Source organism: Bos indicus x Bos taurus, chromosome 13, assembly GCF_003369695.1.
Source record: "Bos indicus x Bos taurus breed Angus x Brahman F1 hybrid chromosome 13, Bos_hybrid_MaternalHap_v2.0, whole genome shotgun sequence".
Taxonomy (NCBI): Eukaryota; Metazoa; Chordata; class Mammalia; order Artiodactyla; family Bovidae; genus Bos; species Bos indicus x Bos taurus.
Window position 1 is genome coordinate 50,517,368 of NC_040088.1, and position 26,166 is coordinate 50,543,533.

The 26,166-nt window shown below is 38.9% G+C and overlaps 1 protein-coding gene across 6 annotated transcripts in view; it reads right to left on the reverse strand.

The window, feature by feature from the left end:
- CACNB2 (calcium voltage-gated channel auxiliary subunit beta 2) overlaps nt 1-26,166 on the reverse strand; it is a 427,802-nt gene that overhangs the window by 182,260 nt on the left and 219,376 nt on the right. The window contains exon 1 of one of the 6 annotated variants that reach the window (XM_027559821.1): nt 19,381-19,733. The exons of the other annotated variants lie outside the window; for them this stretch is intronic. Within the exon in view, the coding sequence (XP_027415622.1) occupies nt 19,381-19,431 (51 nt within the window). The 5' untranslated portion in view covers nt 19,432-19,733. Of the gene's footprint in view, nt 1-19,380; nt 19,734-26,166 lie in introns of those variants that run through there. 6 annotated transcript variants of the gene reach the window in all.

Genomic DNA, 26,166 nt, shown 5'->3' on the forward strand with positions numbered 1-26,166 from the left:
CTTAAGATGTTGTCTCCCGGGCTTGAAGTCCTAAAAATTCCCACCGAGTGAAACATAACTCTCAACTTTTTGGTCGTGAATACTTTTTAAGTCCACAGGGGAAAAGCCAGCCAAGAGAGAGAAGTTATTCTCAGAGAAGGAGAAGGCAAGAAAAAACAGATCCTGATGAAAGAGAATGCGCTTGAGGCTGAAAAGGAAGATTAAGAGGTGTGAGGACAGTGGACAACAGCCCTTGGCTTTGATGCTTAGAAGCCATTCATGGCTCCTTACTACAACCACTAGAGAATTCACTGGGTTTTCAACATGGAAAGTGGAAACAATGTGGGCTTTGAAATCTGACAACTTTGTTCTGTTATGTGCTAGCTCTGTGTCCAGCAGGGCCCCTACCTGATACCTGAGATGCCTTCCTTGAGTCCTGCCCTGCCCCTTCATATCTCAGCTCCATACCAAAGCTATCACTTAAAACTTCTGCACCTCAGTTTCCCTATCTGTAAAATGGAAATACAGACCCATTTCCCATGACTCTCTTAGGGATAAATAACTAATCATAAACACACAGTAAATATTTGTTTAAAAAACCAAAGTCTTTGAGCTTTAGTTTCCTTCTCGATACAACAGAGGGGAAAAAAAATCACCTATTTCTGAGGTTGTTTGAAGAGCTGATGTCAAAGACATTTCAATTTTCATTCCCTTATTCTTCCAGTGTTGACTCACTATCAATTTATTAACGTAATAAATCTTTCCTGAGTGCCTATCCTGCAATAGCATTGTGCTACTTCACGCTCCAGGGATGCTCTTACTCCTAGCATTAGACCCTGTTCCAGAACTGATGGCTCACTTTGAATACTTAAGAGTTTAGTTTGCCTTTTGTGCTGGAGACTCAAATTTACAACCCCGGGCTCTTAAGTGCCACTCACAATGGCAGAAAGCATAAAAGTCAATCTTCACATCAAAAGAATTCAGAGAATAATATTTAAAATTCAAGAGTTTTGGCCAAGAAACACGCCAGTTTAAGAATATGAAGTAGCATTGAAACATACAGCACAGGGAGCTCAGCTCAGTGCTCTGTGATGAGGTGGGATGGTAAAGGATGGGAGAGAGATTCAAGAGGGAGGGGATGTAAGTATACTCATGGCTGATTCACGTTGTTGTATGGCAGAAACCAATACAACACTGTAAAGCTATTATCCTTCAACTAAAAACAAATTAAAAAAAAAAAGGAAGAACATGAGTTGTAATCATATCCAAACATCATTTGAAACTGACATCTACTTTTGGGGGTCAGGGGAGGTGGCTTCTTAAAGGGGACCGGCAATTTTAGTTATAGGTTGTGCCAGCAAAGTAGCTCTCCAAACAAACTACAAGTGAAAAAAAGGAAAAGGTGGCCAGAGGTTTAATGAGTTATTAAGACCCCCTCAAGTATTTCTTTTCAGGAAAAAGAAAAAAATCAGATCAAACTCAGGGAGCCTCATCAGTGGGGTTCACACCAGATACTCTGATTATAACTAGAGTGCTTGGCTTGAGTGGAGCCTCTGCCGTAGTATAAAAAGAAATTAAATCACACTTGAATAAATGTCGTCTGAATTTTTTCAATCATTTGTGTGATACCACTTATCCTGAGAACAAATTATATGTAAAATTAACACCCAATGGTGAGTGACATATGGAAACTCTGGTTTTTAAAAACTTAAAAAAAAAATCTAATGAGTTTTCTAAGAGTTTCCCAGGTGGCACTAGTGGTAAAGAACCCATCTGCCAATGCAGGAGACATAAGAGACACGGGTATAATCCCTGGGTCAGGAAGATGCTCTGGAGAAGGAAACAGCAATCCACTCTAGTACTCTTGCCTGAAGAAACCCATGGACAGAGGAGCCTGGTAGGCTACAGAGCACACAGCGTCACTAAGAGTCAGACACGACCGAAGAGGACATGACTCCTGACTTTTCTAAGGAGATTCACGCCTAGAAATGAAACGCTACAAGTAAGATTTACAAAAGGAAATTCCTTTGTCTAGAACCCAAAAATCAGGAAACTCCCAGGAGGTGTTAGAAGTATCATGTTAAGCACCATGACACATGGTAACACCTTCCCTTCAGAAGTGACTTCTGAAGACAGAAAGCACACGGGGTTCTAATGGGTTGTGTTATGGTTTCATTCTCTGAACCCCTGCCAATCCACCATAGAATATGTAGAGAGTTAACTTAGGTTTAGAATGAGAGAAGCTCTCTCCTCTTGTTTGCCTCCACTTACTTCTCCTAAGTACCCCATTCATTCTTCTGCTCTTGGGCCTTTGGCCCCACTGTGTCCTGAGACAGTTCTAAAGATGGCCTCCTCTTCTCCAGGGTCCTAATTGCAAAACAAACAAACAAACATGAACAGCGTCAGCAAAATACAAATACTGCTGACAGCGGACACGACTGGGCAACTAAGCACAGCACCCAACACAACTGCCTGCTCACACTCTTCTGCTCCCTTCAGGCCCCATTATAACCGTCTTGGCGGCATCGCCATTTTCGTCTCCTTAGGACTCTTTCACCAGCTTTTTGGCCTCTTCAAAGGCATAGCAAAGTGGTGGAGGGAGGACCTCCCTGGTGGCATAGAGGATAAAAATCAGCCTGCCAATGCAGGGGACAAGAGTTAAATCCCTGGTCAGACATGGTTCCACATGCCTTGGAGTAACTAGGCCCAAGCGCCATAAATGCCGTCTGCTGTGGAGTCTGGGAGCCGCAACTATTGAGCATGCGCGCTGCAAAGCCCATGTGTTCTAGAGCCTGTGCTTCACAAGAGAAGCCACTGCAATGAGAAGCCTGCGCCATCACAACTAGAGAGTAGCTTCTGTTCCCTGCAACTAGAGAAAGCCCGCGCAAAGCTACAAAAATCCTGCGCGGCCAAAAATAAATAAAATTATTTTTTAAAAAGTGGTGGAGGGACAGAAGGGGCGGAGGGTGAGCTGTGGGTTGGGACCAGGCACAGTGGAAGTTCTCATGGGACTTTATCGAAGAACTGTTCCCAAGGGAGGTCAAATTTCCAGGCAGGAAGTTTGTGCTTTACTATACTCAAGATTTTCACATATATTTGATTCTTGAGGTCAAGAAGGCTCATATTATTTCTTGTTGCAAAGAGGAGGCAACTGACTGTCAGAGACAGTGGGGAATGTGTTCAGTGTCAGTCATCTAATTAAGGCCTATTCCTTTTTTTTTTTAAAGAAACATAAATTCTACCCTAATCCTAATCAAGTTTTCATCAAGCTACCAGCCACTTGCTGGTATTAATAAATATCAAAAGCTTTCAAAATATTAACTGGAATACTGACAGTTTGACCAATGACTGGGAAGATTTGTTGTTTATTGTAGGAATAAAACTTTGCTCGTAATATTTCATGATCATGCCTTTGGGCAAAGAAATAGATAATGGTTGTTGTCAGAGTGAATAGACTAAACAGACAGTCTAAGATAGACATGATTAACGTAAAACCATCAACTCCCACAGAGCAGTACAAGGGAATTTTTTTAAAGACTAGACTGGAAATCTAAATTCATACTCTCAAAAACAAACGTCAATAGTTCATAACCCCTGGAATAGTACATGCTCTCTCATGAAGCATTTGCTTTCTTTCCCCTTCAATTAGTTTTCGATGTCTTTGCGGTTCATTTTACTTTGATGTGGACCTAGTACTGAATCAACACAGAGCAGTCAACTGTCAAGAAAAGAAATGCTCACACAGTTCATAGCATAAAATTATTGAGTGAAAAGCAGCTGAGAAGCGTCATGCCCTTAACAAAAGATTTTTCTAAGTACATAAAAATAGAGATTTCCTACAGAATCATAAAATTTTTGAAGTCCAATGCTATTTTTAAAATGTAAGATCATCCAGAATCAAAGTGTCAGCCATATTACTGTTAAGGAATCGTATTTCTCTAAAAAAAAATTACAAGAAGATTTTTCTCTTTCATTATTTTTTTCTTACTGAACAGATCACATTTTTCTGCTACATCTTAAAACATTTCATGAATAAGAAAAATAACCTTTTTTAAATATATTACTGTAATTTACAGCTTTATTAGAGATGACAAACTACGTTTGATAGATTCAAAATATGCCCTCAGGAGGACTTCTCTGGTGGTTCAGTGGTTAAGAATCCACCTTGCAATGCAGGGGACATGGGTTCGATTACTGGTCAGGGAACTAAGATACCACATGCCACAGGGCAAATAAGCCCACATGCTGAAACTAGATAGTCCTTATGCCATAATGAAAGATTTCTGCATGATGCAACTAAAGTCCCAATGCAGCCAAATAAATAATAAATTTTTTAAAATTACAAAATTAAAAAAAGAAAACAATATACCCCCATTCTCATATTCCATTCACAGATTTTACTGATACAAATGGACATGTTCCTCTCTTTGCTCAGAAGATGAGAAAATCCAATATACTAGCCAATCACTTCAAATGCTGTTAAATCTTACATGTAAACACCCTTCCTTAAAAAATAGCTATGAAATGATACGAAGAAATGGTTCCTTTCTGACATGAAACACTGGTCTGTGACTAAGCCTTGGTTTCCCCTGTCATTCATATGACAATTAAGTAAATACTTGGGCTTCCCTGATAGCTCAGTTGGTAAAGAATCTGCCTGCAATGCAGGAGACCCCGGTTCAATCCCTGGTTGGGAAGATCCCCTGGAGAAGGGAAAAGCTACCCACTCTAGTATTCTGGCCTGGAGAATCCCATGGACTGTATAGTCCATGGATTGCAAAGAGTCGGACGTGACTGAGTGACTTTCACTTAGAAAATAATGACGAGTATAATTAAGAGAAACTCTTTCAAAGCAACAAGCAGGGAGCATACCCAAGTAAGAGCGCTGATAAATGAAACGCCAGGAATGTTTTTAAGCCATGTACTTGCTTATCATTTGCTGACTGTTACTGGCTTCTCTTTCACAATTTATCAATCCAACTGTTGTCTATTTCAGTACGTGTCCACGATAACGTGAGTCACTGACCAGATTCCATAACCTAAGAGCATTCGTACGGTGTTGACATGTGCTATCTTCATGGTCCCCTGTGATAAAGCAATTACATCCTCCTGGTGTTGTTAAGAATTAACAGCCCCAGATGCCATGTTTTCCCTGCTTCCCTACAGAGGAGCCCTGTAATGGGACATGATATATAAAAGTCACCTCACTTCTTGCCACTGGAAGGAACACATGCATTCCAAATAAAGAGGCATTATCTTTCCTAAAAGTAAGAATGAAGTCTAATGCGGCTGAGTTGGGTGCTAAAATGTCCTTTTAGGCTGAATTCCCCTTCAGTGAATAAGACTCATCTGGCCTGTTCAGCTAAGGCCTTGCACTGAATACACTGAAAGAACAGACCTGTAAAAAATATCATCTGTCAGAGCTTGGCAAGCAGGTCAAATGCCTTATTAGGAGAAACTGAACTGGCCTTAAGAAAGCATCAAGAGGGGTGAGGACCTGAACTTCTGCGTGTCTATTTCTGTATCTTAAATGTCATAATTATTTTCCTCAGGTTTGTGAAAAACTGTCAGCATTCTGCCTTGCTGAATTGATGAACTCATCAGGAAAAACCTTGGAATGGAAATCACATTTTACAAGGGACTCGAGGACTTTGAAAGGAACATGAGCAGGGAGTCTTAAATACTGTTAAAACGTTTCCTAATTCTGTAATTAAGAACTTGATTTACTTCATTATCGTGGCCTGTTATTTTGTTTCCTTTGTTCCAGATTAAGGGCAGAGAGAAAATTATGCAAATATGCTGGGTTGGCAATGATTTCTCTCAGCTGCTATGGACCATCTGGTTTTCCATGGTAGAAAGAAAAAGGTAGAAAATGGGAACAATGAAATAGCCTGTGTTCCCAGCAAGATTTTGAAAGACATGGAAATCTTTGAATGTAGCCTTCAATTTCATCATCTTGCCCAATTAAAAAATACTGGTAGATGAGACTTTCCTGGCAGTCCAGTGCTTAACAATCCATGCTCCCACTGCAGGGGGCACAGGTTTGATCCCTGGTTGGGGAACTAAGATTCCTCATGCCACAGTGCGGCCAAAAAAAAAAAAAAGAAAGAAACAAAGAAATGTTAAGAGGCAACAATTAGTAGGTAGCAGAATCAGCAAAGATCTCTAACTCAGTTCAGTTCATCTAAGCACCTTATTCCTTATTTTATAAAACTAATTTTATCGCTGAATTGTCTTCTAATCTGTAATTCAACAGAATGATGGGGTATAGAATATACCCGATTCAAAGTCAGTATTGCAAAAGAAACAAGTCAAAACAAAAATGAACCAAAAAAAAAAAAAAATCAACAACACTGTAAGTGAAATCTGGTTAGAAATACAGATTTTAGCAATGAAAAAAAGAAGAGAAACAAAGGTATATGTGCATTCTTTATGAAAATATCCTTATTTGGCTTTTACATCTATTCCTTTATAGGAATGAACCTGTGTGCCTGTTTTGTTTTTCCCCTGAAAAGTAGCTGGGACACTAAGATAAGGAAAAACTGTTTTTTTAAAATGTTCAATAGACCAGTCTAGAAGATAGGGGGAAAAAAACATGTTATTAAAAATGGCTTGTTTAAAGACATGGAAGCAACCTAAATGTCCATTGACAGAGGAATGGATAAAGATGTGGTACATATGTACAGTGGAATATTACTCAGCCATTAAAAAGAACAAAATAATGCCATCTGCAGCAACAAGATTGGATCTAGAGAGTATCATACTGAGTGAAGTAAGTCAGACAGAGGAGGAGAAATATTGTATGCTAGCCTTTATATCTGGAATCTAAAAAGAAATTATACAAATGAACTTACAAAACAGAAAGACTCACAGAACTAGAAAACGAATTTATGGTTGCCAGGGGGAAGGGACAGTTAGGGAGTGTGGGGTGGACATGTACACACTGATTTATTTAAAATGGATAACCAATAAAGACCTACGGTATAGCACGTGGAACTCTGCTCAATGTCCTGTGGCAACCTGGATGAGAGGGGAGTGTGGGGGAGAATGGATACATGTATATGTATGGCTGAGCCCTTTCTCTGTTCACCTGAAACTATTGTAACATTGTTAACTGGCTATCAGTTGCTCAGTCCTGTCTGACTCTTTGTGACCCCATGAATTGCAGCACGCCAGGCCTCCCTGTCCATCACAAACTCCCGGAGTTCACTCAAACTCATGTCCATCGAGTGGGTGATGCCATCCAACCATCTCATCCTCTGTCGTCCCCTTCTCCTCCTGCCCCCAATCCCTCCCAGCATCAGGGTCTTTTCCAATGAGTCAACTCTTCGCATGAGGTGGCCAAAGTATTGGAGTTTCAGCTTTAGCATCAGTCCTTCAAATCAATACCCAGGACTGATCTCCTTTAGGATGGACTGGTTGGATCTCCTTGCAGTCCAAGGGACTCTCAAGAGTCTTCTCCAACACCACACTTCAAAAGCATCAATTCTTCAGTGCTCAGCTTTCTTTATGGTCCAACTCTCACATCCATACATGACCACTGGAAAAACCATAGCCCTGACTAGACGAACCTTTGTTGGCAAAGTAATATCTCTGCTTTTCAATATGCTATCTAGGTTGGTCATAACATTCCTTCCAAGGAGTAAGCGTCTTTTAATTTCATGGCTGCAGTCACCATCTGCAGTGATTTTGGAGGACCCCAAAATAAAGTCTGACACTGTTTCCACTGTTTCCCCATCTATTTCCCATGAAGTGATGGGACCAGATGCCATGATCTTTGTTTTCTGAATATTGAGCTTTAAGCCAACTTTTTCACTCTCCACTTTCACTTTCCTCAAGAGGCTTTTTAGCTCCTCTTCATATTCTGCCATAAGGGTGGTGTCATCTGCATATCTGAAGTTATTGATATTTCTCCCGGCAGTCTTGATTCCAGCTTGTGCTTCTTCCAGCCCAGCATTTCTCATGATGTGCTCTGCATAGAAGTTAAATAAGCAGGGTGACAATATACAGCCTTGACGTACTCCTTTTCCTATTTGGAACCAGTCTGTTGTTCCATGTCCAGTTCTAACTGTTGCTTCCTGACCTGCATATAAGTTTCTCAAAAGGCAGGTCAGGTGGTCTGGTATTCCCATCTCTTTCAGAATTTTCCACAGTTGATTGTGATCCACACAGTCAAAGGCTTTGGTATAGTCAATAAAGCAGAAATAGATGTTTTTCTGGAACTCTCTTGCTTTTTCTATGATCCAGCGGATGTTGGCAATTTGATCTCTGGTTCCTCTGCCTTTTCTAAAACCAGCTTGAACATCTGGAAGTTCACAGTTCACGTATTGCTGAAGCCTGGCTTGGAGAATTTTGAGCATTACTTTACTAGCATGTGAGATGAGTGCAATTGTGCTATACTCCTACACAAAATAAAAAGTTAAAAAAGTGGCTTGTTTTAGAGAGGGTTTTTTGAAACAGAAGTTAATTTTGAGATGATCTTTATAGTTAGCTGGTTAGGTAATTTTCATGGATTCTGCCTAATAAGCCAGGATGCAACTGGCCTTGGATTTTGTTGCTGCAAAGCCCTTTACGGCCTGATTGACTCCTGGAGGGTGGGGGAGGGTGGCAGCCTTACCTGCTACAGGACTTTCAAGGCTCAAATGTCAAGGAGAAGCCCATGAACTTGGATCCCTATTCCTAAATGAAGGCAACGGTAGTTGCCTGCTTGAGCGCTTAGAGTGCAATTATCTGAGGGAGAAAAACAAGGAAGCCGTGTATAGCGTGCATGTGTGTGGGTGTGCGTGTGTGCACACGTGCAGCAGGCTAACCACTGGGCTATGATCTCTGTTTACATCACTATCCTCTGCATGGCCCTAGACTTGAGACATTGCTGGCTGTGCTCAGATTCATGATCATGTGTCTCCTTCACTAACCTGCTATGAAGATTAAATAAGATAATACCTAGAAAGTATTTGGCTTCATGCAACATACATGCACATTAACAAATTTCTTTAAAATCACATTTTGTTTTTTAAGTTTTTTTTAAAGATCGTTTTTTGATGTGGACCATTTTAAAACTCTTTAATGAATTTGTTCATAATATTGCTTCTGTTTTATGTTTTGGTTTTTTTGGCCCAGGGGTATGTGGGATCTTAGCTCCCCAACCAGGGATAGAACCCACACCCCCTGCGCTGGAAGGTGAAGTCTTAACCACTGGACCACTAGGGAAGTCCCTAAATTGCATTTAAAAAATTGTACTAAAATAGACACAACATACAATTTGCCATTTTAGCTGTTTTTCAATGTACAGTTCAGTGGCATTACGTCTATTCACATTGTTAGGCAACTGTCACAACCATCCATCTGTAGAACTGTTTTCATCATCTCAAATGGAAACTGTTCCCCTTAAACACTAGCCCCTCATTTTCTACTTCCTGCAGCTCCTGGCAACCACCGTTTGCACTCTGTATCTCTGTGAATCTGTTTCAGGTACCTCGTATAAATGAAAGCATACAGTTATCTGCCCTTTTGTGACTCATTGCTTTTCCATAGCATAATGTTTTTGACTTTAATGGCAATATGAGTGCTGAGAGGATGCTGCTAGAATGAAAAACAGTCCCAGGAAGGCAGGTACTCTCATCTGGCTGTAGAAATTAAACAAATACATATTTTCCACCCCTGGTGGAGCAGTGGATAGGAATCTGCCTGCCAATGCAGGGGACACAGGTTTGATCCGTGGTCTGGGAAGAGTCCACATGCCGCAGAGCAACAGACCCCATGTGCCACAACTACCGAGCCTGCGCTCGAAAGCCCGTGCTCGACAGCAAGAGAAGCCGCTGCAACGAGAAGGGCTCACACCGCAAGTGGAAAGTAGTCCTCGCTCTCGGCAATTAGAGAAAGCCTGCATGCAGAAACGAACACAAACCCAAAATAAAATACATACATAAAATACATATTTTCTCAACCCAAGAGCAGACAGTGCATCAGGAATGGGGAACATTTATCATTCACACAAATTATTTCTTATTATCTCTTATGAACACAGAGTTCCCTGACAACTGTCCTTTCTGGGCCTCTTTAAACAAACAACCCTCAGTGTTTCCACCAATGAGCCATTCCAGCTATGGTATCACATCTCTTAAAAAGTCATGTAGAAGTAGTCAAGTGATGGCTCTCAGGGGAGCTCTGAATCCTGTCACACTTTCCACAATGGCCTGTAAATTCCTACTCTTCCTGTGAAAGACAAAACAGAACAGGTTGGAAATCTCTTTAAAACAGAAATTTTTACTGAGCTCAGTTTCAGCTACATAATCATCTCAGATCTTCACATTCTAGCTTACAGTGAAAAACATACATAATTTAGCTAAATCCTATTAAAGAGATGGATGACAAGCTTATTGTTCCATGGTGGTTATGCTGAACTGAATTCCATAACTTCTGAAGTTTCAACCAATCTTTTACCCTGAGAATTCTCTAAACATCTGTGCTACTTATATTCTAGAGATCTATATTTGTTTATTATTCAGTATTTGCACGTGGTGTACATATTTTTTCTCTTGTTACATTATCTGAATAAATATTAATTTCTCCAACAATAGAGATCACATTTAAGTTTACCTGGGTCATACTCAACACACATCACTTGTATGTGATTGATATTTCTGTCACTATCATGAAGTCACTTCTTTTTCTTACGGCTATATTTGAGTGCATATGCAAACTTCTTTTAAAAAAATCCCCAAACATCAAATTATCATTAATCATTCACAGCCTACCATGGACCCTATTGTAAAATCCTTGGAAGTAGAGTGGTGAAGGATGCACAGAACTTGCTCATGTGGAACTTGGGTCTTGAAAAGTTCTACTCACATATGCATTTTTAGTGAGCACTGAAGCTTATTATTAGGGTTTCCTTGGTGGCTCAGTGGTAAAGAATTCGTCTACCAATTCAGGAGATGCGGGTTTGATCCCTGGGTCAGGAAGATCCCCTGGAGAAGGAAATGGCAATCCACTCCAGTATTCCTGACTGGGAAATCCCATGGACAGAGGAACCTGGCAGGCTACAGTTTACGGGGTCACAAAAGAGTCTGACATGACTTATCAACCAAATAAAAGCTTATTAACCTAAGTAATGAAGATGGTCATAAACCTCGACTCAAGCCCAGGAAGAATCTTGGGCTCATCAGGTTTCAAGCTGTGGAAACACCTGTGTTAGTATCAAGACAGAAGAGACCCAAAAAGGCAGCCCCCTCCTCCGCCAAAAAAAAAAAAAAAGAGACCCAAGGTTAAAATACTTGACTGAACACATACTGATATTGAAAGTACATTCTTTAAACAATGGCTAGGGCTTCAAAAGAAAGACAAAACTAATAAACAGCTGTTCTGAGACACTTTAAGAGTTTTGCATCACTGCTGATGGGTTGTCAGAGGCTCTCATGTTGAGCAGATGGAGAGATAAGAATGATGACTTTAATTTTATAGGTGATAAAGTGAGCCTAGAGATGTAAATCAACTGCTCCCAAACCAAGAAACCAGAGTTACCATCAAGAATAATCTTGTTCTTCTTATTTCAGTGCACTGAACTTCCCATTGCATTCTCAAATCAAAGCCATTTTCTGTTTTTGAGTAACAGAAGATTAGGAGACCCAGGATGGTACAACACTAACTTTGTAAAGGAGGCACTGGTATCAGAGTGTGGGGAACCTTCTGGACTGTGGCAGATCTATTTTGCATAATGCTTGCACAATAAGGATCTTAGATATGATTAAAGGGATCAGATTTTTCTCTTTTCTGATGTCTCAAATGCCACTAACAGGTAACAAAACTGCTACATAATTGGACCGAGAGTTAAAGGCATGTAAGTAGCCTGGAGGGCTACAGTCCATGGGGTCATAGTAGTACGACACAGCTGAGCAACTGACAAAACTATAATTCAAAAAGATCCATGCACCTCTATGTTCATAGCAGCACTCTTCACAATAGCCAAGTAATGGAAACAACCTAAATGTCCATCAATAGATGAATGAATAAAGATATGGTATTTATATATATATATAAAGGAATACTACTCAGCCATAAAAAGAATGAAATAATGCCATTTGCAGCAACAGGGATGCAACTAGAGATGATCATACTAAGTGAAATAAGTCAGAAAGAAATACCATATGATATCACTTATATATGGAATTTTAAATACGACACAAATGAACCTAGGTGTGAAACACAGACAGACTCACAGACACAGAGAACAGACGGGGCTGCCAAAGGGAGGTGGTCAAGATGGAGTAGGAGATTGGGGTTAGCAGACGTAAGCTTTTATGCATAGAATGGATAAACAACAAGGCCCGACTGCAAAGCACAGGGAACTATATAACTATATTCAATATCCTGGGATAAACCATCATGGAAAAGAATATAAAAAACAATGTATACACGTGTATAGCTGAATCTCTTTGTTGTACGGTAGAAATGAATACAACATTATAAATCAACTATACCTCAAGAAAAATATAAAGACATGTAAGTAATCTTTGTGAGGTTCACAAAGAACATCAGATAATATTAAGGTCAAGATGATGGCATGCCCCTTACCAGGAAAGAGTATAGAGAATTCCAGTTCTCCAACCCTAGGGGAGAGGGAGAGACAGGCCCTGAATGACCACTGGAAGGGGGAGCCAAGCAGGAAACCATAAGGGTGCAGGGTCCAGAGCCGTGACAGCCCTGATGTGCAAACACAGAAAACAAAGGGCTCTGCTTACCACCCAGTTCTAGGAGGACATTAGCTGCTGCAGCTGCTGCCTGATGGTGCACCCTGGGAAGAACTCACACTGAGAAAAAGGATGAGGCCCCCTGTGCTTTGGAAAAACAGGCCCCTTAGATAGTTAGATGTATGGGGATTCCCTGGTGGCTCAGATGGTAAAGAATCTGCCTGAATGCATGAGACCAGGTTTGATCCTTGGATCAGGAAGATCCCCTGGAGGAGGAAATGACAACGCACTCCAGTATTCTTGCCTAGGAAATCCCATAGACAGAGGTTTGATCTCTGGGTTGGCAAGTTCCCCTGGAGGAGGAAATGGTAAACCACTCCAGTATCCTTGCCTGAGAAACCCCATGAACAGAGGAGCCTGGCGGGCTACAGTCCACGGGGTCGCAGAGTCAGACACGACTGATCGACTAACACACAACATATTTCAGGAAGAATTTTATTGAACCCAGATTCTTGCATCTTCCCATACAGAGTAAAGTGCTAAAGTCATCATCTGGAGATCCCCATTCTTTGTGACCAGAAGTAATCTTTTACCAAGATGTATTCTTAACTGCCTGCATCCTCAAGCCAAAAATCATATAGAAACCAGCTTCTCCCGTATCTCTTCAGAGTAGTTTCCTCAGAGCTACTGAGAAGCTGTCTCCCAGGCTACAGTTCTCAGTAAGGTCCCCAAATGAAACCTGAACTCACATCTCTTATGTTGTGCATTTTCCTCTAAGGCAACAAAATCATCAACAACTTGACAATCTATTGGACTTGCTGTCCTAAATGCAAAATCTATGACCCTCAAGGTGAGACAGAATACACTTTTCATATGAACTACAACTTGAGTCAGATGTTGTCATTTTCTTATGTGTATACTAGTTTTTTACTGCTGCACAAAATAAGATATCTGAATAAAGTCAAAAGCTTTGTATTCTACTTTCTGAAATGAAGTTTTAATCCTTTGACTGGCCTAGTGTCAATTTCTAAAAAAATTGATACCCTATTGCCTAGCACTAATGTATCCTTCAGTGATATGAGGAGGGTCTCACAATATAAATATCCGATTAGCTTTTATGAAAGGAAATATTTTGATAGGTGAGACTGGATAGGGAAAAACCAACAGTTTATTCTTTACAGAGCTACTCTTACTATGTAACAAATAAAATTGATACTGCAATCTAAACACAGGAAATCTAATAAAATAATTTACACAGAGATGCAAAGAATATACAAATTTCTGATTAATACATACCTTTGCTAGTTAATCTCCTAAACAGAAATTAAAGTGATATGCTATATCATTATTTACATTTGAGGGCAATTATTAACACCTAATGTGGGGTGTATGGTGGCAAAATTAGCATATTAATAAAATTATGCTTTCACTGTCGACTGATATAATCATTTTGAAAAGAATGATTATAGCCAGAGACATAAGAACATTCAAACCCACTCACTGTGCAAATAATTCCACATCTGAGAATTTATCTCAGAGAAGTTATTTGCTGAAAACCATATGCTCAAAATTGGTGTGACAGATTTATTTATCTATAAAAGAGAAATTATGGAATTAACTAAAATTAACTAACAATAATTGACCACTCTATTTGGAAGAGTTAAGGCATCAATAAATCCACACAATGCTCTATCATTATGGGATTAAAGTGATTACAGGGACTTTCCTGGTGGTCCAGTGGCTGAGAATCCACCTTCCAATGCAGGGGACATGGGTTCAATCCCTGGTTGGAGAGCTAAGATCTCACAAGCCCCTAGGCTGCACACTGCAACTAGACAGACTCATGTGCTCCAACTAGACAAAACTTATGGGACCCAGTGCAGTGCTTCCCACCCCAAAAATGATTAGAAAGTACAGCTGAAGGCAAAAGGCAGAATCCTGCAGTCTGTACCGTAGCTCCAACTAAAAAGTATGTATGCCTGTGGAAAAGGAATGGGATGTGATTTGCCCGAAGAAAAATATTTGACCCAAAGCAGTGAGATTCTCGCGTGTTCCTATGCACACTTCCTTTAATATTTCTTCTGTTTTTAATTCTAATAACTTCTAATTACTTTGACACAGAAAGCTCTCTTTCAAGGGTTTTCGGTTTTAACAATAAAAGTAACGTGGAAAATCTCTTTAGGATTGCAGAAAATTTTTATTTTCACACATTGTTTTATGGAGGTAAGATGCGATCAAACATTCTGGCATCTCTAGGTGACAAACCATATATTCTTGTGTTCATCCTTAAAACTGAGGGAGAGGGGGTTTCCCAACCCCAGGCCAGGGATTGGTACTTGCCTGTTAGGAACCAGGCTACACGGCAGGAGATGAGCAGCGGGCAAGTGAGTGAAACTCCTCTGTATTTACAGCTGCTCCCCATCACTCACATTACCTCCTGAGCTCTGCCTCCTATCAGATCAGTGCAATGAATCAGTGCAATGCAAAGAAATAGAGGAAAACAATGGAATGGGCAAGACTAGAGATCTCTTCAAGAAAATTAGATTCTCATAGGAGCTCAAACTCTACTGCGAACTGTGCATGTGATGGAGCTAGGTTGCATGCTCCTTATGAGAATCAATCCCAAACCATAGTATCCTCTTCCCCCAAAGTCCATGGAAAAGTTCTCTTCCATGAAAGCAGTCCCTGAGGGCTGCTGCTGTAAAGAATCCTTACAAATACTAGCCTCCAAGACTTTCTGACATTATACATCCATTTAAATACAAATTATACCTGAAAAATGGTGCAGAAATCTGTACCCTTAGATCACTGTTAGTTTTATAATATATGGGAATACAAGGGCTCCTTTCCCCCATCAAAAGTGCTTAACAGTATAAAGGTAAATAAAAAGATAAAGTAAAATTTCAAAAATTATGAGACTTCTTGGAATATTTACCCTCCAATACATTTTTTTTATTCTCATGGGCTTATTTCCATTCAGGAGCTCTGGTTATTGAACCGTTTGGAAGTTGAGCTTCTCTTGGAGAATCTTCCAATGCTAGGAGATGTTGACATATATTATACATGGACTCAAATATATGCATATAGTTTGGGAGGGTTTATACTTAGCCTCTTTGCCCCCTGGTACTGGATCCACTTAGGAGTCTCACTTCACAGGGTTGTTATTTACTTTAATCTTTCTATCTTTCTTCTAATATGCAAACAAGAAACAACTCGTAACTTGCCCTTGCTGACTCTCCTGATACCATAGTTTGGGATCTCAGAGCTAAAGTCTTTTATTATTAGCCACTGAAGAAAATGTAGGTGAGTATGTGCATTCCCTTAATAAGGGTAGGTGCTATGCTAAACAGTCTATATGTACTGGGATTAAAAAAAAATCTTACAAATATCTGGAAATGCAGATATTATTATACCTATTTTTTTTTTTACAGATAATGAAACCAAGGCTCAGAGATAATAAAAAAAACTTGCCACATCATAGAGTTATTAAGGGGATACTGTAGTATCCAAAATCAGGTCTCACTCTGTACAAACATTTGCTCTTTTTCATTTTAATCCTTCCAATTTATTTTTATGTTACAATGGAGCTGAGTTGATGAACCGTGTTATATTAGTTTCAGGTGTACAGTAAAGTGAATAATTCATACACACATACATATATATATATCTCCCCACTCTTTTTTAGATTCTTTTCTCATGTATGTCATTACAGAGTACTGAGCAGAGTTCCAAACACTTGCTCTTCATCACAGTCAGATAAAGCTGAAATCACGGGTAACAGAACTAAATAAATGGAAAGACCTGTATAAATCTGAGAGATCATTTTTATTTGGAGGACGGAAAGGAGACAGAGGGAGTGACGACTATCTTGGTCTAAAAATAATGGCACATGTTGCTGTCATAAAGGATATTATGTTAAAGAAACTGACAGTGCAATAATACCAGAATTCGTAAAGAGATAAGAAGTATACTTAATACTAGTCAGAGGCATATTTTTTTGCCCTTGGCAATGAAAAAGTAATTACTTCTACCAAACTGCATTGGTTTACTCATTTTATTTTAATGCAAGGTGAGTATTAAATGTATAATTTCCAAATGTGCTTTTTTATGCATTTACGGTTTGCAGTAACTTCAGAATGTACAAGTGATATAAAAACTGAAATCATACTTGATTAGAACAAAAATAAAGGCCACAGAGCTTATTCAACATCCTAAAAAATTATTCTATAATACATATACATATATATATATGTTTAAAAGTCCTCTCCCATTTATTTTATTGTATGAATTGAAAGAAAAGTTTCTGTCATTGGGGAACTTTGGGAATGACTAGATGAAAGTGTTAAATGGGAACAGAATAAAGTCTTTATTTATTCAAGTTTTGTTTAGTCGCTAAGTCATGTCCGACTCTTTGCGACCCCATGGACTGTAGCCCACCAGGCTCCTCTGTCCATGGGATTTCCGAGGCAAGAATAATGGAGTGGGTTGCCATTTCCTTCTCCAGGGGATCCTACTGACCCAGGGATCAAATCCGCGTCTCCTGCTTTGGTAGGCAGATTCTTTACTGCTGAGCCACCTGGGAAGATCTTATTCAAGTACAGTTAACTTAAAATACTATACTAATTTCAAGTGTACAACACAGTGATTCAATATATTTATATATTACACATCATACAAAGTTATTATAAAATATTGACTAAATTCCCTGTGCTATTTTATCTGTGACTTATTTATTTTATAATTGGAAGTTAATACCTCTTAATCCTCTAAAGTCTTGGTAAAGATTTATTTTTAATCTATAACCATTAAAACAAAAATCCATGTATTTATCAGCCCTATTCAAACACAAGTGTTAGTTAAAATGAGGAGTGACTAGGCATTAGGAAATAAAACTCTAGGTTTGGGAGAGAGGAAGCATCTTAAAAGGGTAAACATGCTTGTACAGATTCTCCATAAGACTTCAAGAAAGAGATAAGATTAACTAACAGATAAATTATTCAAGTAATTATTCTAGCATCACATAGACTGACATTCCAACTTTTAGAACTATAATATTTTTTTTCACCCAATTTCATGGATGAAAATATTCCAAATGATCAGTGGAATAGATTTGGCAGTTTTGATGCTTGGCAATTTGGGTTATAATTATAATTTTTTGAATTTATAACAGAATTCCTCGGCAGAAACTACTACTTTAGCAGCTTTGAGTGTCTGATGATGTTCTTAAAAAGCAGGCAAGTTTATGGAAAATGATGATTCCAGATGTCTTTCAAAACAAACAGGTATTGAACAATCTGAATTAAAATGGGTGGCACTTGAAAAACTAAAAAACATGTGAAGTATCCAACACCTAGAAATCCTTTATAATTAGTGTATACACTGCCAGCCATGTCAGAGCCTAAGAAATATAACTCAAGTGTACAAAGTCTAACGAGAGCCAGCACAAGCAAGGAAAACTGTGTCTCTGGAAAATTTCAAGTGAAATGCATTTTATATATACATATATGTATATAATGGATAAACAACAAGGTCGTACTGTACAGCAGAGGGAACTATATTCAGCATCCTGTGATAAACCATAATGGAAAAAGCATATGAAAAAGAATGTGTGTTTATATATATATACACACAAAAACTGTGTGTGTGTGTATGTATATATGTATGTGTGTATATATATATATTAAAAACTGGCTTGGGTCTAAAGCAGAAATTAACACAACACTGTGAATCAGCTATATGTCACTAAAATAAATTTAAAAAAAATAAAATGAAGCATAATAAAAGATCACTGAAATCCAGTAGGTTAAGCAAAGCATCTTAGTGCCTGTGCTACACTTCTGTATGTTCCAACCCAAAACAAATGATTTCCAAACTACAGGTATTTCTTTGCAAGTATTTTTTTTTTTCCCTCTGTGAAATTAAATATAGCACAGGTTGGCACAATTAGAAACAAAAGCGGCAACCTAGAAAGAATTTTTTGACAAGCTCTACTTCATTGATTCTATAATGATATTTTCATGACCTATTGCACAGATATCTCTAACCTGATGAATTTTACATGATACAATTCACATTTGGGTTCTAGAATTATTTACTTATTTTCCCAAAGCCTTCCCAGGAAGGGGACTAGTATAATATGCTCTTTACTTTAAAGGTTCTAAACTAAATCCAAAGACCCAAATACCACATCCTTGTGAGGTAAAGCTCTCTGCTTAAATATTTCAAACATTAGACTCTCATTTTTGAACTTCATTAAATATAAAAAAAAATCTTTTAATGTGACAAACGGCAATCAAATCTTAAATTGCAACCACATAGGATGTCACATTATTCTGATTTACACAGAAAAGCCTCAGAAGCAGCTCAGTGGCTGGGCTGTCCCTGAAGTGACAAGTGACTGCCTACAGCTGGAAAAAGCATTTTCATTTTCCACCAAATTTCTCCGCCTCCCTCTCTCTCTCTCTCCCCGGCTACTAAATCGATCTCACTAAGATACACTTTTTACAACCAAATTCCAGTCTTACTGGCTTCCACTCCATGGACACTGAGGTAGTCACCCTGTGAATGCCAACATTTCTGGCTAGATAAGAAAAGCTTTGGAAAAGCAAAGCCACCGAGTGATTTTTGCTTGAGCTCCTTTACAAGGCGGTACATCCCTGTTTTCCTGCAACCACACCGTGCATCTGGCCTGCCTCCCTGCCCGCAAGCTTACCCCAGGAAGAAGGCACTTAGTTTGAGGAGACATGAGGCGTCTGTCAAACATAGCAGCCCAGCTCCAAGTGGGCCCAGCTCTCCAGAGGCCTTCACAGGAGCAAGAACTCAGTAACAAAGCTCCGGGCAGCCAAGTCTTGTTTTGCTGACCAGCATTGCAACAGCTTTCCTTTTTCCTCGCTGGCTTGCGGGGTGTGCTGTCTTGGCCAGGGTGACTTTCGAAAGTTCCTCAGATTACAACAGTGCTCTCTGTTCCAGAACCACTTAGGCGGCCAGAGGAGTCCATCAGAGTCAATTAACTAACGCAAGTGGGAGGGCCTTTTTCTCCTCTGAAAGACGTCAGCTGGCTTGGAATTGAGAAGCCTGCAAACTTGTGAAAGCCAAGTCATGTTTCATGAAGATCAGACGCATGCCTTCAGGCAGCCCTGTTCGAATCGGCACTTAGACACTGTCTTCACTAGAGAACTACAGGTTGCAGAACTGTTTCCCTTCAAGGAAATGAGTGGAACTGAAGAGAGTCTGGAGTAAAAGGAACATTCTACTTCCGCCCAGTGGAGAAATATTTCCTCTCTTCCCACCTCAGAAAGTGGTATCTTCCTTTTGATTTTTTTTTTTTTTTTAACGTGGACCATTTTTAAAGTCTATTGAATTTGTTACACCACTGCTTCCATTGTTTATCTTCTGGTTTTTTGGCCATGAGGCATGTGGGATCTTAGTTCCCAGACCAGGGGTCAAACCCTCATCCCCTGCATTGGAAGACCAAGTCTTAACTACTGGACCGCCAGGGAACTCCTGGTATCTTCCTTTTGTGGTTACCTTTCACATTCTTAATGTATATGAAAAATATAATTTTTTTTTCACAGTCAAGTAAGTATCACTTGGATACATTCAGTTTCAATCTGAAAACTTTTCATCAAAAGATTTCCTTCAAAAGTGAAATCGTAACCACAATACAGTGAGAACATTTACAAAGCGTGCAACAAAGGATTACCAGCCAGAAAATAGAAAGAACTCCTATAAGTCAATAAATAAAATACCTGCAATCTTAAAAAATATGGGGAAAAAAAAACCGTGAAGAGATAAATCATTGAGAGAAAATCCTAATGGCTAATAAACACGATAAAATGCTTGACTTCACTACTAATCAGGAGTACAAATTAAATTCACAATTTATCATTTCAAACTCAGTAGAGTGGAAACATTTAACATCTTAAAATTCCAGATCTTGGACAGGATGTCAAGCAGTGATTGGCAAATTATGACTGGGTTCCAAATCTATCCAGCTGTCTGTTTTGCATAACCCACATGCTAAGACTGTGTTTTATATTTTTAAATGGTTCAAGAAAATCAAAAGAAGAATTGTACTTGGGAACACATGAAAATGATACGAAGTTCAAATTCCAGTGTCCTTGGGTAACGTTTATTAGAACACGGTCAGGCTTTCACTTCTGAACTCTCCATGGCTGATTTTGTGTGACAACAGCAGAGTTGAGTAGCTGTGACACAGATCATGTAGCTTATCAAGGCTTAAAGCTCTCCTACTAAGGGGACTTCCTGATAGTCCAGTGGCTAAGACTCCATGCTCCCAATGTAGAGCATATGGGTTTGATCCCTGGTTAGGGAGCTAGATCCCACATGCTGCCACTAAGAACTTGCATGTTGCAACTAAGACTGGCACAACCAAATACATTAATTTTTTAAAAAGCTTTCCTATTCAGTCCTTCACAGAGTTTTGCCAATCCCTGATGCAGAGCCACCAGACTTTTATGCATTGTTGGTGTGAGTATAAATTGGTATAGTCATGCAAAAGACTTCGTAGAATGTCATAGGAGGTAGATGTGCAGGCCCACTAATGGGCACTCCATTCCTCAATATGCACCCAGAGAAACGCTCACACAAGTACACAGGGAGACGTAGGTCCAGAATGTCCCTAGCAACACAAGGGTTATAGTAAAAAGTGGAAACCAACCTCAGTGTGTCTCAAGAGGAAAGTGGGTTAACACAGTTGTAGATGGTATTCAGCACTAAAAGTGACTGAATTCTAAGTACACAGATCACTCTCCACAAACATAAGGCGGAGAGAAAAGAGCAAGTTGCAGGACCTTAATACCTTAAGAACCTGTGATGTGATTTGTACAGGGTTTGAAAATGTGCAAAAATACCATTAATTGGGTTGGCCAAAAAACTCACTTGGGTTTTTCTATAAGATGTTACCAAAAAACCCAAGTGAACTTTTTGGCCAACCTAATACTTTATGGATAAGCCACAAATATAAAGATAAATATGAAAATAAGTACCAAACCCAGAAGAGTGGTTCCATCTGGACAGGGGGACATTTGGAGGGCTGATGGGGGCAGGGGCAGCTCTATGAGTGATATTTTCTCTCTTAAACTAGGTTGGATCTGCACCACTGGTCATTATATTGCTGTCTGCGTTATTTTGTATTCTGAAAAAGTTCATAATAAAGAAATGAATTAGGAAAAAGAGTGAAAAGAATCATGATACAACAAGGGCCAGATTATTATAGAGATGTTAAAATCATAGATAGGATAGGATATGATCTTTGCTAGTAAGGAAAAGATAAAAAATAGCCTGATATTTTTTTCACATTAATTACTCCACTGTTAAAAATATTTAGGAAAAATGTTGAAAGGGGGGGACTTCCCCATTGGTCCAGTGGTTAAGAATCCTTCTTCCAATGCAGGGGACTTGGGTTCTATTCCTGGTCAGAGAACTAAAATCCCACATGCTGTGGGGCAACTAAGCTGGAATGCCACAACTAGAGAACTCACCCACGGCAATGAAGACTCAGCGCAGCCAAAATTAAAAAAAAAAGTTGTAAGGCAACATATGAATTCTATTTATAGTGGCTGCATCTGGGTAGTGGTTTTGAGCATGGTTATTTTCTCTCCTCTTTAAAAAATTTAGTAGTTTTAAAACTTTCTACAATAGGTTTTTATTACTTTTCCAACCTTAAAAAAAAGTTTTAAGTATTTAACAGTCAACCAAGGATTATCTAACTTTCTAGGGAAATTAGAAACTTGAGTAGTTACTATGGATTGGGATATTTTATGTCTCTGTGAGGGCAGATATTAACATGTAGGAAACTGACAGAAATGCAAATGAACTTGTCCAGAAGTGAATTTGTCTACTGCTAATGATTTCTGCATAAAAGATAAACACCTCGAATTTTTATTTCTTTGCCCTGCACAGGATTAACCAGTTTTGTATCTAATTTAACAATCTTAGCCCAGTATTCTTTCTTTCAATAGCTGTAAGTACCCTGTCTCTCCCATAACCCTTTAAATGGACTTTACTATCCTGCTGGTTCCCTCAATGAATGTCAAAAACACCGTCAGCTCATATTCATTCTCTATTTGTTTGCGAGAAACAATCTAAAATTTTTTGATGCCAGTCCAGGTTCAATGCACGATACTGGATGCTTGGGGCTAGTGCACTGGGACGACCCAGTGGGATGGTATGGGGAGGGAGGAGGGAGGAGGGTTCAGGATGGGGAACACATGTATACCTGTCGCGGATTCATTTTGATATTTGGCAAAACTAATACAATTATGTAAAGTTTAAAAATAAAATAAAATTAAAAAAAATAAAATTTTTTGGAAATTATACTTGGACACCAGTTTTCAATTTGAAACAGTTTATTTTCTGACAGTGGCAAACACGATGGCTTGCTTTCCAAATCTGGCCCCATATTAGTATATCGTGCCACTAAAATGCCACCACAATGGAAAAATATTTAATGAATACTGATGCCAGGCAAGCAAAAGACAAGTGGCGTTTGAATAAGAGGAAGGTAAGGTATGGAAATTCTGAATGAGGCATACAAGGATTTCAAAGTCTTTCTAAGCACTGATAAACTTTCTAATGCTAAGCAGCAGTATTTTCTTATAGCATTCTTTTCACACACTAACTCGGATTTCTTTTTCTTGCTTTCAAAATGGGATTAAGGGGTATTTTCTTGTAATCTCTGGGAAGACGATGAAGAAAGAAGATGAGGAAGAGAGATTAGGGAAGAAGTTCAAGCAGCAACGACAGACTATTGAGAATGAAAAAACAGGCCTGGGGATAATTAAGGCAAAAATTAACAGGAGTCACTGAGAATTTCTTTGGTTATAATGCATTTTCATTGTTGGGTACTGGAAAATATAAAAGGAACCAAACAATAAAAAAATAAAAACACCACCACCACACCATCCTTGCCACCCCTCAGGTTCCCAATCTTTGAAAAGGAGGTTAGATTCCTTTTCAAAGATAATGTTCAGGATTACATAAAACATTGAGTCTGTATCTGACATAATCAGAAATGCAAAATAAATATTCGTTTTTCTTGCTATAAGTCAATGGTTCTCAACTGGGAGTGATTTCACCCCTCAGGGGACATTTAGCAATGACTAAGAAACATTTTTTATTGCCACATAGGGGGTGGTATGGATGGAAGCCAAGGATGTGACAATGCCCGGGTCACCCCCAACAACAAAGATTTATCCAGCTCAGTGTGGCAATCGTGCTGAGTTTGGGTAACGTGAAGGTGCCCTCTGCATCAATGCCATGGATGGGAAGGACTTTAAATTATAACCCAAGACATGATGTGAGATTCCATTCGTTCTATCAGGTTGCCTAAATGGGGTAGGGGAAGGGACTGGAGAAGAGACCGCTGTGCGTGCGGCAGCTCTAGAACAGCCCCTGGGAGCTCAGCCAAGTGCCTGGTTATTCTATGATTCTCTATGAGAGGAGCCCCCAGAGATGACTGAAGTTGCTTGGTGTCAGATTTCAGATGGAAGGCCCTGAAGTTTCTGCAGTCCTAACTGGCACGCATACCTCTAACACTGTGCCTTCCAGTCTCCTTCCACTGCACCCCCAACTTGACCTCCAAGTCTTTGCTACACTGTGAAAAAAGCTTAATGAAAATGACATTTTAACCAGAGAACTCCTTGAGTGCTATTTTTATAACCAAAGAGGCACACTTGCTAATCTGCCAAGAGAAGGGTTCTTTTTATTGCTGTATTTGTATTCCCAATTGTTACTGCCTGTCTAGGTAAACAGAAAAGCCTTGGAGGATGGCTTCGGTTGCACCAAATCCTCTTTCTGAGACAACTTTCCCATGTGTTGTTTTAAACTTTAAAACAGCAGCAGACCTTTCTGGATGAGGAGGTAGTGGCAAAAGGATAAATATGTTTTGTTGCCAGGAGACAAAAAAAAAAACAACCCAGAATTCTAGAGGTCACATATTTCAAATGGCCACTCCAGACTTCAAAGTCCAGACTGTTTACCTAACCAGCAAGGATTGTGAAAAAAAAAAATTCCCTTGATCACACCCCAGTTTAGAGTTTATGCCTTCAATAGCATTGTCTTTGATTACAAAAGGCCATGATATGTGTACAAATATGGATAATTATGGCATGCATTAACCAGACAGTGAATCATAATAGCAAAACAAATCTCTAACATGTGTGGATACTCTAAGCCTCACATGTGTTTTTTGTAAATAACAGCCAAACACATGGTTTTCTCAAGAAGTAAAAATAGGAAACAATTCCAAATGTCATAGTAAACAAAAACTGAAAAACAAAAACAAGAAAAATCACATCCACAACTGAGTTTTCCTTCCGTCTAAGTTGCTACTAATGAGTTTTTAAAAATATTTATTGGAATATAGTTGTGTTACCAATAAATTTTATTTATTTATTTTACTTCATGGGACAATTCTAACAGAGCTATTGGTTACTGACAGAGAAGAAGGTAAGCAAGAGGAAAGCAATTTTGTTCCAAAACTATACTATTTAACCCAAATAGTGGTACTACTGAATTTCCTTTTTCAGATTTTATTCTTCTAAGTCCCAATTCATATAAATGCCAATGAAAGGAAAATCTTCATTTAAATCAGAGCCACTCAAATAAAGGTCCTCTCTTTTTATTTCATAAAAGATTTAGCAGTGAGAACTCACCTGGCTTCTCACCCTTTTTTTCTCTTTGATAAAATAGCTGTCTTTTTCCATATCGTAGACTTTATCACTAGTTAAGAATTTACATTGGCTAAACAACTTCCTTTTAGAGATGTGTTAATTTCTTTTTTTTTTTTTTTTTTAAACTTTACAAAATTGTATTAGTTTTGCCAAATATCAAAATGAATCCACCACAGAGATGTGTTAATTTCAAACATATGACAACCAACTGACTACAAAAACTGAAAGGGACTCTCTCCTGCAGCACCCATCTTCCTGTTTGCCTTGTGACTAGATAAGATATACTTGAAAATATCTTTGAGTATTGTTATTAATGAGAAGCCCCAGTAACTTTAAGTCAAAGCTGCCACTTTGAACAATTCTAGGAATAATGGAAGGGAAGAGGATGTTTTGAGGGCCCTCTGATCTCTTTACACCCTCTGACCTCTTTATACCCTCATAGGTGTGTTCCATTGTAAATTTGACCTTGAAAAGATGTAGTTTGTAATTTTTTGGTACTTGCAATCTGCATTTAATATTGTAAAACTCTCTTTCCATTTCATTAAATGTCTTCCCATGGTTAAAGATGAAAGAAAAGCTGCTGGCATTATTTACGATAGCCAAGACATGGAAGCAACATAAGTACATATCAACAGGGGAATGGATAAAGAAGATGTGATATGTATATAGAATGGAATATTACTCAGCTATTAAAAAGGATGAAATAATGCCATGTGCAGTAACACAGATGGACTTGGAGGGTGTTACGCTAAGTGAAGTGAGACAGCAAAAGACAAATACTATATGATCTCACTTATGTGTGG